This window comes from Miniopterus natalensis, chromosome 5, assembly GCF_054644295.1.
Source record: "Miniopterus natalensis isolate mMinNat1 chromosome 5, mMinNat1.hap1, whole genome shotgun sequence".
Lineage (NCBI taxonomy): Eukaryota > Metazoa > Chordata > Mammalia > Chiroptera > Miniopteridae > Miniopterus > Miniopterus natalensis.
In genome coordinates, this window is record NC_142085.1 from 75,266,560 (window position 1) to 75,282,102 (window position 15,543).

Below are 15,543 nucleotides of genomic sequence, written 5' to 3' on the forward strand. Positions count from 1 at the left end.
AGCTAGGAGGCAGGATCTGTTGTCCAAAGGGGATGTTGCGTTGCCTGTGGTTGGTATTGGAGGCTCTTACAAAGTTGGCAGAATGGGCTACTGGCAGGTGACATCCAACAATGAGGAATTTGGGGGCCAGTTAGGAATCAGGCAGGAAATCAAGGCGTAGAGTGAGGTCTCTCCACAGCAAGCCACATCCTGGTCATTGTCTGGTATTTGGGACTTTGATTCCAGAACTAGGAAGGAATTTGGGGGAAGCAAGGCTGGGTTTTAAATGTTGGGGATCAGGATCATTGGACAAGTGACCAGTTTATATTTTATTAATCACGGTAACATCTGCATCCATTTGAAAAATACAAATTCTCTCATGTGTGAGACCGTCATTCTACCTATAACAGTCCTTGGATTCCTTCTGTCTTCATAAACCCTCTTCAGTAGGGATTCATGGTACTGCTCAGAGCTTAGAAGGGCCTTGGAATTTGGGTGGGGATCTTAAATCTGCCAGGTTTAATTTTAAAATACCATAGTTTGTGCCAAACTTAGTCTTTTACCTGAAGCTTAATAAAAGGAGTCATTCGGCAGATGTAAAAATGTACAAATAACAAGCTCTTATAGTCGCCATATTCATCAGTCATCACTGTTAGCCAGCCAGCCCTTTTCTAATAGAGCTGGAAGCTCAATTGCTACGTCCATGGGTAAGTCATCTAACTTTAGATTAATGATAGCAAATGGACTTCTCATAAGAATTAGACAAAATTAGGCTCTATGATTCTCTGTAGCAAATTCCAGTTATAAAGTGACAGGTGAATTTGAATAGCAACTAACCTAGAGCTTGGAAACTTCCATCTCATCTTTTCACTATGTGCAAGGAAACATTATAGCAGCCATCGGAGCATCAACACTGTCCCTGTCCTAACTGTGGCCAATCCTGATGTCACGTCAAAGTGTCCTCTAGAACTGTGGAATCTCAGTGATCAGATAAACTTTGCATTATTTGAATTCATCTGTCCTTTACCTACATTATAACTTTGATAAATGGCAGGTTTTGGTGCTCTTTTTCCTTGACAGATATCGATGGCTTGGAGAGCAGCGCGATTGGGGGCCAGCTGATGGCCTCAGCATCTACAGAGTCTCCTTTTGCCCAGAGCAGGAGGATCGATGACTCCACGGTGGCAGGTGAGGGTCTTGAGTGTACGAATATACATACATTGCATGTGGCACTAGCAGTTACATCATTATTGGCAGTTTCTGGTGCTGACATCTATGAGTTAAGGTTTTGTCTTTGCAGAGCAAGTGCCTGGTGGAAGTTACTTAGCATCATCTGGCTGACGAAGGAACATTCATTATTTATCAGCACAAAGTGAAATCCATTAAATTATTTTTCCTGTAGTAGAACTGCACACCACTCAGTATTGCTGTTTTGATGGTTGAAGAATCCCATGCCATCATTGATGGCCAGGTGTGTTTTTTCCTCTGGAAAGTGACCCATGCCCCATTGCATTCTAGGTGTGGCGTTTGCCCGCTATATTCTGGTTGGCTGCTGGAAGAACTTGATCGATACTCTGTCAACCCCCCTGACCGGCCGCATGGCGGGGAGCTCCAAAGGGCTGGCCTTCATTCTGGGAGCTGAGGGCATCAAAGAGCAGAACCAAAAAGAACGAGATGCCATCTGCATGAGCCTGGATGGGCTGCGGAAAGCGGCGCGGCTGAGCTGTGCCCTAGGTACCGGCGGAAGTACAGTCTCTGACCCGGGGCCTTGGGGGGGTCCCTGGGGAACACACTGGGAGCGGCCCTAGTGGGAAACAAGTCTTTTAGGAGAGTTCTGCCAGCTGAGTGGTTAGAGAATAGACTCGGTTAAGGGGTGACTCATTTGTTTCCTCTAAAGGAGTCGCGGCCAACTGCGCCTCGGCCCTTGCCCAGATGGCAGCGGCCTCCTGTGTCCAGGAAGAGAAAGAAGACAAGGAAGCCCAGGAACCCGGCGACGCCATAGCGCAAGGTGAGGGCTGAAGGGCCTAATCCACCGGTGGTGTATGTGCGGTGTGCACACACGGGCACGGCCAAGAGCAGACACTTGTGCCCGTTCCATGTGAGATGCACGGCGTAGGTTTTCCACTGATCGTGGGATCCCACTGGGTCATAGGCTTGGGTCTGTTTGCATGGATGGTCCAACAGATTGCTGCAGAGACCCCTCTGGACCAGAGACACTGGCCGCTGGCCACCAGGAAGGTTCACTTGGCTGCTCACAGGCGTTGTGTGGGACACCAGGGTCCAGCGGCTGGGCTAGTCACACCCCTGTCGTCACCTGGCCACCAGCTTTGGCACTTCCCAGAGTGCACATCTGAGGGTGTTGCAGGTTGCAGCGGGGAAGGCCGAATGGCCAGGTTTTTGAAGGGGGAAATCAAACAGATGGAGGAAATCCCTGAGAGGAGGCGCAGGAAGACTTTGCTCTTGTCAGAGAAAAACTTGAGCTTTGTGAGCTCAGGAAAGAGTTGATTTTTACTTGTTAAAATCAGTCAGTGAAGCGGGTGCTGATGTAAGTATACGGAAAGAGAATGGCCTTCCTGATGAGGGTGAACGGGAGCAGCAAACAGAAGGGAAAGTGGGAAGCTTGGCCCAATTTATACTCATGCTGTGTATCAGGTATGTACAGTAGCTAGCAATAGGAACATTGGGCACATTTTTAAAAGCTGAGAAAAACAGGCCAGGGCACTTTTCCTCAAACTGGAAAGATATAGAGACCCACGTGGAAGCAAAGCAGGGCTCGCAGATCCCAGTGTTAACCGAAAAAAGGGCATCACAATTTTACTTAATATGTACAACCACAAATTATGTAAAAATCCTTACATTTAAAGCTTTTAAAACTATAAAACCAAAACTAATCTTCAAATTATATACAAATAAAAAATAAAATCAATATCACACCCATGTGACAAATGATGCTTTGCTAAAAACCAGCTTGCCCCTTACAGCAGGAGTACTGTTCACCTTCCTCTAAAGTGAGTGTGCTGTTAGGGTTAGAGCTGGTGCTGTATTTCTGGGCTCTGGCCCATCACTCATTGCCACACCAGGCCTGTCTTCTAATGACTTGACACCTTTCTTCATGGAGGACGTCGTTGTCTGGCCTCGCCTTGGCATTTTGCATAATTGACATCTTAAGTCACCTTCTGCATCCTTTCTCATTAGTGTTCTACAATAAAAAATTATTATTTGAAGGTCACAATATAAATGTAAACTGGGGCAGTGAAATGATATGGTAATTTTCAGTTATAAAGCAGTCAGTGTGGCATTCAGAGTGAAATACAGATGTTGTTTTAGGCAACCATCATCATGAATATGTAACCTTAAATCTCAGAACATGTAGAACATCAGGAATTCTTCCATGTTATCAATTTGAGTATACAGGGGCAGGGGAAGGATCTGGGCACAAGTGGCTTTACTGGGGCCAGCACCTGAAGCCCATCCACCCTGCTCTGCCTGACCCAGCACCGAGGGGTGGGCCTGGGGGAACCGTACCCACCAACTCAGGTTCCATCCAACTTCTGAAGCCACAGAGCTGGAGTCTCCAATGTCTGTGGGGCCCAAGGGCTGGGGAGTTTGCATGATGAACCACAGGGACCTGCCATTGAGACACTTGCTGCCAGTGATGCCTACTGTTTCCCTTTGCCTTTGCATGATAGCACACTCTTTCCTTTCCATCCTTTCTCCCTTTCCGTCTCCCTCACTTGGAATTCTATTTTAATGAATGTCTTTCTGGCACAGTGAAACTAAAAGTGGAGCAGAAACTGGAGCAGATCGGGAAGCTGCAGGGGGTGTCGCTGCACACAGCCCACGTCCTGTGCATGGACGCCATCCTCAGTGTAGGCCTGGAGATGGGGAGCCACAACCCGGACTGCTGGCCACACGTGTTCAGGTGCATGGCGGGATCCCCACCCCGCACGGCACCCACCCTGCCAGGGAGCCTGGGGGTGATGGAAGGGGTAGACTCCAGGGTCTGCGGCACGTAAACAAATGATGATAACTCACAGAGTTTGGATAAACCCCAAGTGAGAGATTAAAAAGAGAAGAGGGACTAGGGGCCCAACCGAATGTACGACTTAGAGAAGAACAGAGTGACGGAGTTTGATTTAGGGAATTCTGAATAGATTATTGACATAGTCTGTGAGAGGCAGATGTGTTATACAAAGGAAGAAAAAACACTTTCTTAAATAGTGGATGATAAACCATGTAAGTTAAGTGAATAGTATTCAGATCTAAAAGCTGGTCATGTGTCAGCAGTATAACAGTGTTGCATATTTATTAATTTCCTCTTCATTTAAAGAAGGATTTTGGATATCCGCATGGATACACAAAGTGCAAGAGGGGAGAGAGGGAGAGAGGTGGCTATCCCCAGAGGAAAGAAGAAATTGAGGAGCACTATAAAACTAGCTGAATTTGCTTTCTGTCTCACTGTGGGGTTTGCGGAGCTGGTCCAGTTGAGCTGCAACTTTTACCAGCTGTTTGTGTGTGACTCTCTCTAGGGTGTGTGAGTACGTGGGCACCCTGGAGCACACCCACTTCAGCGATGGCACCTCTCAGCCCCCACTGGCCATCAGCCAGACCCAGAAGGCTCCCGGAGGCCCTGGACTCCTTGGGGACCCGGAATGTGAGGGCTCACCCCCGGAGCAGAGCCCGGAGCAGGAGAGCTCCCTGAGCGCGGCCCCCGTCATCCAGCCCCTCTCCATCCAAGAACTCATCAGGGAAGGCAGCCGAGGCCGGGCCTCCACCTTCCGAGGGGGCAGCCTCATGACCGGGAGCAGCGCTGCCAAGGCCGTGCTCACGCTGTCCACGCAGGCCGACAGGTGTGTGCGCCCCTCACGCACCCAGAAAGGCTCCGCACCACGGAGCACCCACCACCGGCGGGCAACACCACATCCATCTCTCTGGTCTCAGAATTACTCCTGGGATAACTTGATTAGTTCTCCAGTCATGTAAACCTCTTAACTTTTTTCAAAGAGAATTTCTGTCTCCTGCCACGCCCCACACTTAGGATGAACCTCCTCCCAAACTCCTCCTAGAAGTCTGTGCCTGGCTGGGTGGAAAACAAAGGAACCTGGCAAGGTCCCTTATGTTAAGGAGTGTTCGTTATTCCAGGAGATACTGGAGCTTCCACGGGCTGTGTGAGTTGGAGGGAATGAGGACAGTCCCTGCCCTCAGGGCGCATACAGGATGGGATTTACTCTCCCTTTGTATTCTCAGAGCCATGCCCAGCCTTATATTCATCAGTTGTAGTCCATCAAAAGCCTGAATTCATTTTCTGGGTTTTTCTTTAATGTAGCTTATGAAATTGAAGCTAATTCTAAGGAGTCCCAGTCATTCCGTTTCTGGGAGCGATGCTTTGCTATCTTTCAACTTCTTGCCAGATTTTTTATGAGGACCTGCAATGGCTGAGCTACTCCTGGGATAAAAAATTTTTGTTTTTTTAAATATGGCCTGTGCCTTTCAGATTAAACTCTTGGAGGTAGAGTGTACTGTATACAGTCATAATCGATATAATAATCCCGTATGTTTATTTACAGTGTTTACACAACATTTCATTAATCACATCTAACAAAGTTACCGTAATCATTCTGCGATAAAGACTTTGCTGAACTATTTCCAAGTAACAAATCATTTGGTTTCATCCAGGCTCTTTGAAGATGCTACCGATAAGCTGAACCTCATGGCTTTGGGAGGTTTTCTTTACCAGCTGAAGAAAGCGTCGCAGTCCCAGCTTTTCCATTCTGTCACGGACACAGTTGATTACTCGCTGGCAATGCCAGGTAACTCTTTCCCTGAAGAAACTGTGCCACGAGGCTAGCAGGCAACAGCCCAGGCCTCTGACACCAACACCCTGCCCGAAGGCTCAGCTCCGCATTCCCTCCGCATGCGGTCGCCCTGGCTGATTTGTCCCCCAGTGTCCAGGCGTGATGCGTGTGTGCCTGGGCGAGGGGTGGGATTCTGCTTTGTGGATGGAAGTGCTGCTGCTGCCACTGGGGCAGGTATTACCACTAGAGCTGGGCTAGGTTCTGCCAGGTTTTGGGGCGGTGATGATAGAGAAATGATGTGGCTGCTCAGGGTGCAGATAGCTCTCCCGAGGGTGGGAACCCTTCTCCATATCGCAAACCACACCACTCGCCTCAGGTCAGGCAACTTGCAGAAGCTGCTACTGACTCCAAGGTGGACGGTGGGAGAGGCAAATGGAAGGGCCAACAGAAGCCTGGTGCCACTCCTAGGAAAACTGTCAGGGCACACCTTTTTAATGACCGGTCGGTGCCACTGTCTTCACACGTGAGGCCAGATAAAGGCCAGCTGTGGAAGAAGGAATAGAATTGTACTGAATCCTTCACTGGTCCCAAATGGTGGCAGCTGCTCATAAAGGCAGCCGTCCATCAACAGCTGGGTTGTGCCGGAGCAGTGAGCACCGGGTCCCGATGAGCTCAGGCGGAGGCGCGGGGCCCTGTGGCGGGTTGGACTGCACAACCCCTGAGGTCCCTTCCACTTTAGGAACCTGACTTTCTAAGTGTAATGTGTTTGGCCTTTTGACCCTTACTGCAGATTCTAAATGAGGACCACTGTCCTTTCCCCACTACTTTTGAATAAACTTTAGAACCTTAGCTGTATAAATCCAACCTTCCAGAACCATCGGACCTCCAGGGCATCTCTCAGCCCAGGGCAGCCTTCTGAGTCTAGTGCATTGGAGAAATCAGCAGACGCTGAGCTTACAAAAAGCAATGACCAGGGACAGGAAGAGACAGCAGACCCAGGAGGAGGAAGCATTGGCTTTGAAGTCAGTCAGATGTGAGTCAGGATGCGGCCTTCACCATTTACCAGATGCATCGTCTTAGATAAGTCACTTCACCTTTCCAGCACCCAGTTTACTAATCTGTAAAGTGGCAGGAAGTACATTTACTTCTTAAGGTTGGCTTTAAAAATTAAAATCGTTAAAAGATGCAAAGCACCAAGGCTGATGCGGAGCAAACATTCCATAAATGCCGGTGGTTATTATTACTGTCATTTTGAAGTTTATTGGATACAACAAGACTCATGAGAAGCATTTGGTTGGAAGAGCCTGATCATGGTCAGCGTTCTGTAGGCAGGAAAGGGGAGGCAGCAGGCCATGAGCGAGAAGGGAAAGCAGACGACTAAGGTGATAGCGGCAAAGAAGTAATAAGAGATCAGAGTGGGCAAGGACGGCACTGAAGTGAAACACAGCAGGCTAGACAGCATGTTGTTGGGTGGCAAAAGGGCATGACTTGCTTGGCAAGGGCTTCGGAGGTGCCTCTAAGGATTGGCAAAGTGGATGGTGACCACGGAGGGTGACGACCCCAACAGTCATGATGATAGCTGGGAGTGTAGGTCAAGTAGTATGTGCCTGTGAAAAGCGCTTTATGAGTATTAGTACATTTAATCCTTAAGTAACTTTAAGAAATAGGCCCTATTGTCCCCATTTTTACAATGAGAAACTGTGGATCAGAGATGTAAATCTCCTGTCCAATGTAATCCAGCTACTAAACTGTGAAGAGAAGATTCGAACCCAGGCAGCTTGACTCCCCAGCCCTCCTACTTAACCACAAGTTGTTCTCCTGCATCCACAAGCATTGTTCACATTGTCACGGCCGCCCTGGGAATGGAGCGGTGACCAGGGGAGGTGCGCCCGGGCCTTGCCGAGGGAGCCGCCTAAGACTCCCTTGAATCCAGCCCCTCTCCTCCCCCGGTTAGCACTCACCCCGTCATCCTGCTGGCCCAAGGACCGGTCTCTGATTTCCATCCTACCTCTGTGCTTGAGCAAGTCAAACTCTGAGTTCGCCCTTATGGCTTTCATGGTCTTCTCTTCCCGTAGGAGAAGTGAAATCCACCCAGGACCGGAAGAGCGCCCTCCACCTGTTCCGCCTGGGGGATGCCATGCTGAGGATCGTGCGCAGCAAGTCAAGGCCGCTGCTCCACGTGATGCGCTGCTGGAGCCTCGTGGCCCCGCACCTGGTGGAGGTGAGGGCCTGGGAAGGGAGAGGCTCGGGGAACCCCTCCGCGGAGCCCGCACAGGGGTCTGCAATCAGTGTGGGGACAGAGTGCTGTGGCCACAGCGCAATGAGAAGGTTCCTCTCACCCAGTCACGGCATCATAGTTCTGTCATTATTCCTCATGGCACCTGAAGAATCATCCCAAAGGGCAGCACTGCCTTGGTCTCAGGACCCTCCTCCTCTACAGTTTGGCTAGTGCCTCACACAGCCAGTTTCCATTCTTTACCGCCTGGTATCAACCTGAGTCTGAAGCTTTATTTATTTATTTATTATTTTTAAAAAATATGTCTTTATTAATTTCAGAGAGAGGAAAGGAGAGAGAGAGAGAGAAACATCAATGATGAGAGAGTCATTGATCAAGCCCGCAACCGGGCATGTGCCCTGACGGAATCGAACCCTGATCGTCTGGATCCTAGGTCGATGCTCAACCACTGAGCCACGCCCGGCCGGGCTGAAGCTTTGTTTTTATACAGGACTGTAACAATGCCTTTCGTTCCTGCCAGTCTCTTTTTTCTCATAGCTAACTATACTCTGAGCAGTACCTTCTAAGAAGGAGAACCATATGTCCTGGTTTTCCCAACAAAATTAATACTAGAACCTCCTTCCCTCTCCAAAGGAAAGCAGTTTGTATGATAATTTATATGCTAACTCTCCATCTTAGCATCTCAGTACATGATGCCTGGCTGCTTCTAAGTTGGCAGGAAAATTGTTGCCCTGTTTTGCAGTGATAACTATTCTTAATAGCTCTGTAGTGCTTATCTGGTAGAGATATGTCATATAGTGTTTTTGGGGAACTTAATTCACTAACCTGAGAACATTCTGGTAAGGAAAGGGAGTAGAAAATAATACCTTAGTATGGAGAAACAGTATATCAGTTATCTATTACACTGTAATAAACCATCCCAGAAACCTAGTGATTTAAAACAACCACCATTTATAACTCATGACTCCCTGGATCAAAAATTTGAGTTGTGCCCAGGCTGAGTTGTGCCCAGGTTGGCTCAGCGGTTGAGCATCGACCAGTGATGCAGATCATGGTTCGATTCCCCGTCAGGGCACATGCCTGGGTTTCGGGCTCAATCCCCAGCAGGGGGCGTGCAGGAGGCAGCCAATCAATGACTCTCTCTCATCATTGATGTTTCTGTCTCTCTCCCTTCCTCTCTCTGAAATCAATAAAAATATATTTAATTTTTTTAAAAAAAGAAATTTGAGCTGGGCTCAGCTGGGCACTTCTTCCGGCTTGGCAGATCTCAGCTGGCCTCACATGTCACCTGTGGCCAGCTGGTTCATGATGGCCTTGACTGGGAAGGCTGGACAACGGGCTCTCTCCTCCTCCGGCAGACTAGCCCCAGCTCGTTCTCATGGCATTTTTAGAATTCCAAAGGCAAGCAAGAGGGCAAACCCCAAATTATGACAAATTTTAATTCTCTACTTATATAATATTTGCTGTTCTCCAGAGAAAGCCACACATCCAAGCCCAGGGTCGGGGTGGGAGAAGACTACGAAAGGGCCTGAATACAAGAAGCTCTAGACCAATTAGAGCTATATTGGTGCAATTGGCCCACCTCACTGAGGGACAGATGACCCCTGATCTTCATATGTTTGGGGCACAGCTAAGAATGAGACCATGGGCCGCTTTGGTGTCTTTATAGTCAGCATGTCCCATATCATCCAAGAAAACCATCATGTTACATTTAAAAAAGAAGAAGAAATGACTAGATACTCTTATTTTCCTAGAAACATTCAAGTGAAATTGGAGTTGTGTCTGATTGGTTTGTTAGACCATTACGAATACAGTTTAGTGTGCTGGTCATGTATCCATATCCCTTGAAATGTTTGTTACTTGAACAGAATTGCTGCATCCACCTGCCTGCAACGAGGTGGGTTAGGAAAACCTTCAGAAACCAGATTCGTACTTGCCTGAAGGCCCTGACGGTGTTCTGTTCTCTCACGAATGTCGCAGGCTGCCTGCCATAAAGAAAGACATGTGTCTCAGAAGGCTGTTTCCTTCATCCATGACATACTGACCGAGGTCCTCACTGACTGGAGCGAGCCACCTCATTTCCACTTCAATGAAGCACTCTTCCGACCCTTTGAACGCATTATGCAGCTGGAGTTGTGTGACGAAGATGTCCAAGACCAGGTCAGTGTGTCACGGTCATCACCAACTGGGAGACAGGTGGCAAAGAGACAGACTGGAGACTTCATAGCTAGCATGACGATGGTAGTCTGGGAACATGGATCCTCTCTGGAAGGGGAAAATGTTAAAGGCTTAAAAAGAATTTTTTAGATGCTTTGACACTCTGGCAAGAAAGTAGAGAATACTAAGAAGCCCACAGCAAAGTAGCAGTGGGAGGCCAAGGAGGTAAGCAGAGCTCTAAGACTGGCTTTGCCGTGACAGAATTTGTCATCAGGTGAAACTGCGTCCTGCTATCACATTCCTGAGGCCAGAAGAACAGGAGATAAATTTCAATGCAAACCTTTAAGACTGGTGTTCATTCCGGCCAAGGTTGAATTAGAAATGAACCCAAGCAGCACCCTCCCTGAGGAGAGGGTCAGCCTGTTTCTAACACTGGCTCTTAGTAGAGGGAAAAAATAACTCTCCAGGATTGAAATGACAAGGTAGCCCTTCCGTGGGGTCAGCGCATGAAACTGCGCCACCTGGTGGTCGTAGAAACAAGACGGGCACCGTACAGAGCAATCCCTTCAAAATCCAAGCAGACTTTTAAAAGATATTGGTAAGATGGTTCTCCAATTTATATGCATATTCAAGAGACCGAGCATAGAGAACAAATTTGAAAAAGAACAAATTTGGAGAATTTACTCTCCCTGATTTCAAAACTTCATTAATCAACACAGTGTGGTATTGGTATAAGGACAGACTTACAGATCAATGGAACTTAATAGGAGTACAGAAATAAATTCTCACATTTATGTTTAATTAATTTTTGACAAAGATGCCTCTGGAATTCAATAGAGGGAACATATGCAATAAAAATGACCTGCACTTGAACCTCTCAACATATACAAAAAATAACTCAATATGGTTCATAGGCTTAAATGTAAGAACAAAAACTACAAATATTTCTAGGAGAAAGTATAGGAGAGGATCTTTGAGACCTTGGATTAGGCCAAGATTTTTTAGAAATGACACCAGCATGATCCATAAAAAGAAAATTTGGCAGTGCTCACTCCAGCAATCACATATGAAAACTGGAACAACATGGAGAAGGCTAGCATGGCCCCTGCTCAAGGGTGACATGCAAATTCATGGAACACGCAAGTCCATATTTGAGCAGTTCCTGAGCAGCCTGTTGCCCTTTGCTGATTAACACAAAAACACATACCAAAAATTTTTTTGATGAATTGGGCTTCATTAAAATTTAAAACTTTTGCTCTCCTAACACAATTAAAAAATAAAGACAAGCCTGAGGCTACGAAAAAAATATTTGCAAATTATAGATCTTGGAAAGTTTGAATCTAGAATCCATAAAGAACTCTAAAAATAATAAAAAGACAATAATGAGAAGACAAAACCCCAATCTAAAAAACAGCAAAATATTTACAAATGGCTAATAATAAGCTTGCGAAAAGTTGCTCAGCAACATTAGTCATTAGTAAAATGCCAATTAATGCAACATGACTGCTTATTTAGAAGATCTTTGCGGGAGTTTGTCCAGATTGTTTTTTTCTCTTTAGTGAAAATTAACCTGGAAATAGGGAACAGAGAAATACATCACCCTTCCCAGAAATTCTCCTGCTTCTAGTAAGAAAAGGGTTTTCATTGCCACCTCCTTTGCCTCTGTCAGGTCGTCACATCCATTGGTGAGCTGGTTGAAGTGTGTTCCACCCAAATCCAGTCGGGCTGGAGGCCCTTGTTCAGCGCCCTGGAAACGGTGCACAGCGGGAGCAAGTCCGAGGTGAAAGAGTACCTCGTTGGCGATTACTCCATGGGTAAGACTGTGTTGGTGTTATATCCTGAAACTTTACGGAATTCCTTTTATTACTTCTGACAATGTTTGTTAGAGTTTTTTAAAATTTTCTGTATATAAGACCATGACATCTGCACACAGAGAATCTTACCTCTTCCAATATTGGTACCCTTTATTTTTTTTTCTTGCCTAATTGCTCTTTAGAGGACTTGAATAGGAATGGTGATTGTGGGAAGGATGTGTGGTCGATTTTTGCTCTAGAGCATTAGTTCTTTATGCCAAGTTTCGTGCTATCAAAGGAAATTGAACTATGGGGACGCCTGACATGCAGACCTGCTTTATCAGCAGGAAATAAGCTGGTGTTGCAGGGACATAGATGGGTTCTGAGTTCCGCCAGCAGGTGAGGGCCCTGAGCATTGTCAGGCCCTGCTCTTGCTGACAGATTGGACGAAAGGCTAAGAGACTTCTGTTGTTTTCACTTTTACATGTCTGTATTGAGCTAATGCCTAAAGCCAAAACAAAAAATATTATCCTCTTGCTAGAGAGAAGCAGAAAACTATCATAACACAGGGGAATCCAAATTCAGGAAATTGGGTCTGGCTGGAAATGGATGGGTACCCATAAAGCATGCCCAGCAACCAGGGGTGTTGTGTCAGAGGTCTCAAGACACCCCCACATTCAGAGACCCACCAGAAGGACTCAGGACTCAGCATATAATCGTGCTGTTTTATTACATGACCCAGATTTATTATTACATTGCTCACAGCTAAGAAGTATTATGGTGAATAGTAAGGACAAGCTAGATTATGAGGGGGAAAGACAGACAGAATCTGGGGGAATACCTGTTCAGGCTTCCTTGTGCTCTCACTCCCCACGATGGGTCCCACGGAGCACACTTTTTCCCCTACAGTGAAAAATGCGGCAATATGAGTATAATGTTTTGGCCCAGGAAAGCGCATTGGAGACCTAGCTGAGGGTGGTCCCAGAGGTCCCTTCCTCCTAGTAGATACCAAAATCCCAGACTTCCCGAAGAAAAGCGGGTGTTCAGAATAAACCACATTGTTTGCACAGTTTAGGTTCAGAAAACTACCCTTAACCATTAACTGTTGCCCAGAATTATTCTGAGAGCCAAGTTCCCAGTCTCCAGCCAAGGGCCAGGTTTACAAGCAGGCCTTGAAGGACGGCAGTCTCAGGCCTTCTGTGTTAACTGTTTCCTGCACAGATATAAATAAATTAGTATATGCCATCAGGGATTTGTCTACACCTTTCCTTCCCTATAATTATGGTGCAGAAGAATTCCAGAGGCCCACGGTTCACTGTCCTATAGACACACATTCCCTCAGCCCTGCTTTGAGCCAGCTTTGCCCCCACCCCTCCACTGGGCTCTCTTTGTAGCCCTCCTGCAGCTACAAAGCTAAGAAGCACAGCATTGGAGCAGGCCGGCTGTCCATTCACTGGCTTTTCTTCAGATTTTTCCAAGGCCCTGTGGAAGGAGCTGGGAGTATGGGCAACCTGAAGGATAGCGACTTAACTTCCTTAAAATCCTATAATCTCCCTCCCTCAGGAAAAGGCCAAGCTCCAGTGTTCGATGTCTTTGAAGCTTTTCTCAATACCGACAACATCCAGGTCTTTGCTAATGCAGCCACTAGCTACATCATGTGCCTTATGAAGTTTGTCAAAGGACTGGGTAAGTGGAGTCCCCTTTCATGCCTGTCACAGCTGGGGACCCTTTCCTGGGTGGCTCTGTGTGGAGGGCCCTGGAGACAGGCCCACTGACTGCCTGGAGCAAGCAGGCATTCCGGGACGGGGGCAGATGGTGCATACGCAGAAGCAGAGAGCTTACTGTAAAAGCAGCGGCGGGTTTTGTCCAGGGTTGATACTTCTCATTGTGTTCATGGAATAATCTTGTAATGAAGCATGTTTTCTACTATTTCACAGACCTAGATTTTATTGAAGAAGCATTATTTTGGGTTTTCTGTTGTTCAATAAAGAGTGGGGTGCCTGCTACATGGGCACAGACATAGTATGGGATGTAAAGAGGAATAAAACATGCTTCCCGCCCGGGAGAGGCTCGCAGCCTGTTCTGGGAAACAGACACATGCATCAATAATTACAGTTTGGTAAGCTGAATGCTTTCATAGAGGCTAGTAAAGAAAAAAAGCCATTGATTTGAAATGAACAGGCAGCTGAGAGGAGGAGCTGGGGATGGCTACCAAGTTTTTTACAAGGACTGGTGTGACCCAGAACTGGGATATCCACAAGGAGAGCAGGTCTGGTGTGGAGGACAGTTTCAGTGACACATTTGTGTGGAGATGCTTCTCAACATGTTAGAAATTTGAGATTTTATCTGAGGGAGTTGAGCCCTGAAAATAGAGATGCAGAATTATCAGTGTTCACATGGAGAATATTTAAAACAGGTAGGCCCTATTTTTTCTGTGAATTAGAAGGTGAAATTATTTTTATTGAGCTGGGGGTACTGGAAACGTCTGAGCCCCGAGCATAGCCATGCTGGCTGAGGACTGCCCCTGGCTCCAGGGGGCGCTATTTGCATAGACTTCGACGTGTACCACAGCAGCCTCAGTAAAAAAAAACACTTTTAAATACTCACTGTGACCACCAAGCTAGGAAATGAACTTATTTTTAATTCCCGCTTGGTTATTTCAACATGAATTTGACCTGATCTGTGTTTTTATACTGGAAGGTGTGTTCATCTAAACCAGGAGTTTGCAAACTATAGCCCACAAGCCCAATCCAACCACTGATAGTTTTTATAAATATGGTTTTATAGGAACACAGCCGCGGTCATTTGTGGCTGTTTTCGTGCAGCAGGGGCACGAAATTGCAGCAAAGGCAGTATTTTCTGTCAGGCCCTGTACAAAAGGCGTTCGCCAGGCTCTATCTAAAACAAGAAATGTTTATCTTTCCTTTTCTAAGAAGAAAATGCCTCTTTGTGTGCTTCTGAATTTTAACTAATGCCTAGTAATTATGTCTGTTTACCCACAGGGGATGGTGCTAGTTGCTATGATTATAGACAATTAGAAACAATTACAGTTCTGTGCAATGATTTTATTAAAAGTCAAGAAATGGGTTCATTCCATGAGAACAAAACTGATCATTCTCAACGACTGTCTACCTATGGAAAATCCAGAAGCCCTCTACAGATCTATTAAAAAAAAAAGAAAAGAAAGAAAGATAGAATTTCATTTCAGTTCAATTACATAGCCTCCAACCCCAAACCCCAGCTGTTTAGCATCTTCCCAGAGCCTTCATTTATCATCACTATTTAGTGCTGAGCACCGGCAGCGAAATGAGGTCCTGTTCCAAATGGAGAGAGGCCTGGTGCTTCATGCCGCACAGCGCATGGCTGATCTCTGGGATCATCCTTGTGAAGGCTTCGGAAGCCGCACTGTCGGCAGCAGGGCCCAGGGAGGTGAGCTAGGAGCCCAGGTACAAGAGAACAGTGTTCAGCCACTGCCAGCTCTGTGGCAGAATAGAGAAAGGGCTCATTGTTAGCAAAACAGGGAGTTACCAAACAAAATAATCTCAACCAAATAAGATGTGCAGCGCGATCCCAGCTGTATTTA

The 15,543-nt window shown here is 46.7% G+C and overlaps 1 protein-coding gene and 1 non-coding gene across 3 annotated transcripts in view; both read left to right on the forward strand.

Moving 5' to 3' along the window:
- ARFGEF3 (ARFGEF family member 3) overlaps positions 1 to 15,543 on the forward strand; it is a 116,170-nt gene that overhangs the window by 77,658 nt on the left and 22,969 nt on the right. For both annotated transcript variants that reach the window (XM_087817641.1, XM_087817640.1), the window contains 10 exons: positions 1,060 to 1,167; positions 1,498 to 1,713; positions 1,877 to 1,987; positions 3,751 to 3,901; positions 4,509 to 4,829; positions 5,656 to 5,789; positions 7,850 to 7,995; positions 9,991 to 10,170; positions 11,837 to 11,981; positions 13,524 to 13,646. In XM_087817641.1, the coding sequence (XP_087673767.1) occupies positions 1,060 to 1,167; positions 1,498 to 1,713; positions 1,877 to 1,987; positions 3,751 to 3,901; positions 4,509 to 4,829; positions 5,656 to 5,789; positions 7,850 to 7,995; positions 9,991 to 10,170; positions 11,837 to 11,981; positions 13,524 to 13,646 (1,635 nt within the window). The remainder of the gene's footprint in view (positions 1 to 1,059; positions 1,168 to 1,497; positions 1,714 to 1,876; positions 1,988 to 3,750; positions 3,902 to 4,508; positions 4,830 to 5,655; positions 5,790 to 7,849; positions 7,996 to 9,990; positions 10,171 to 11,836; positions 11,982 to 13,523; positions 13,647 to 15,543) is intronic.
- LOC148093137 (U6 spliceosomal RNA) lies at positions 11,212 to 11,320 on the forward strand. The gene has a single exon (XR_015714641.1). It is a non-coding gene; the product is annotated as a U6 spliceosomal RNA (small nuclear RNA).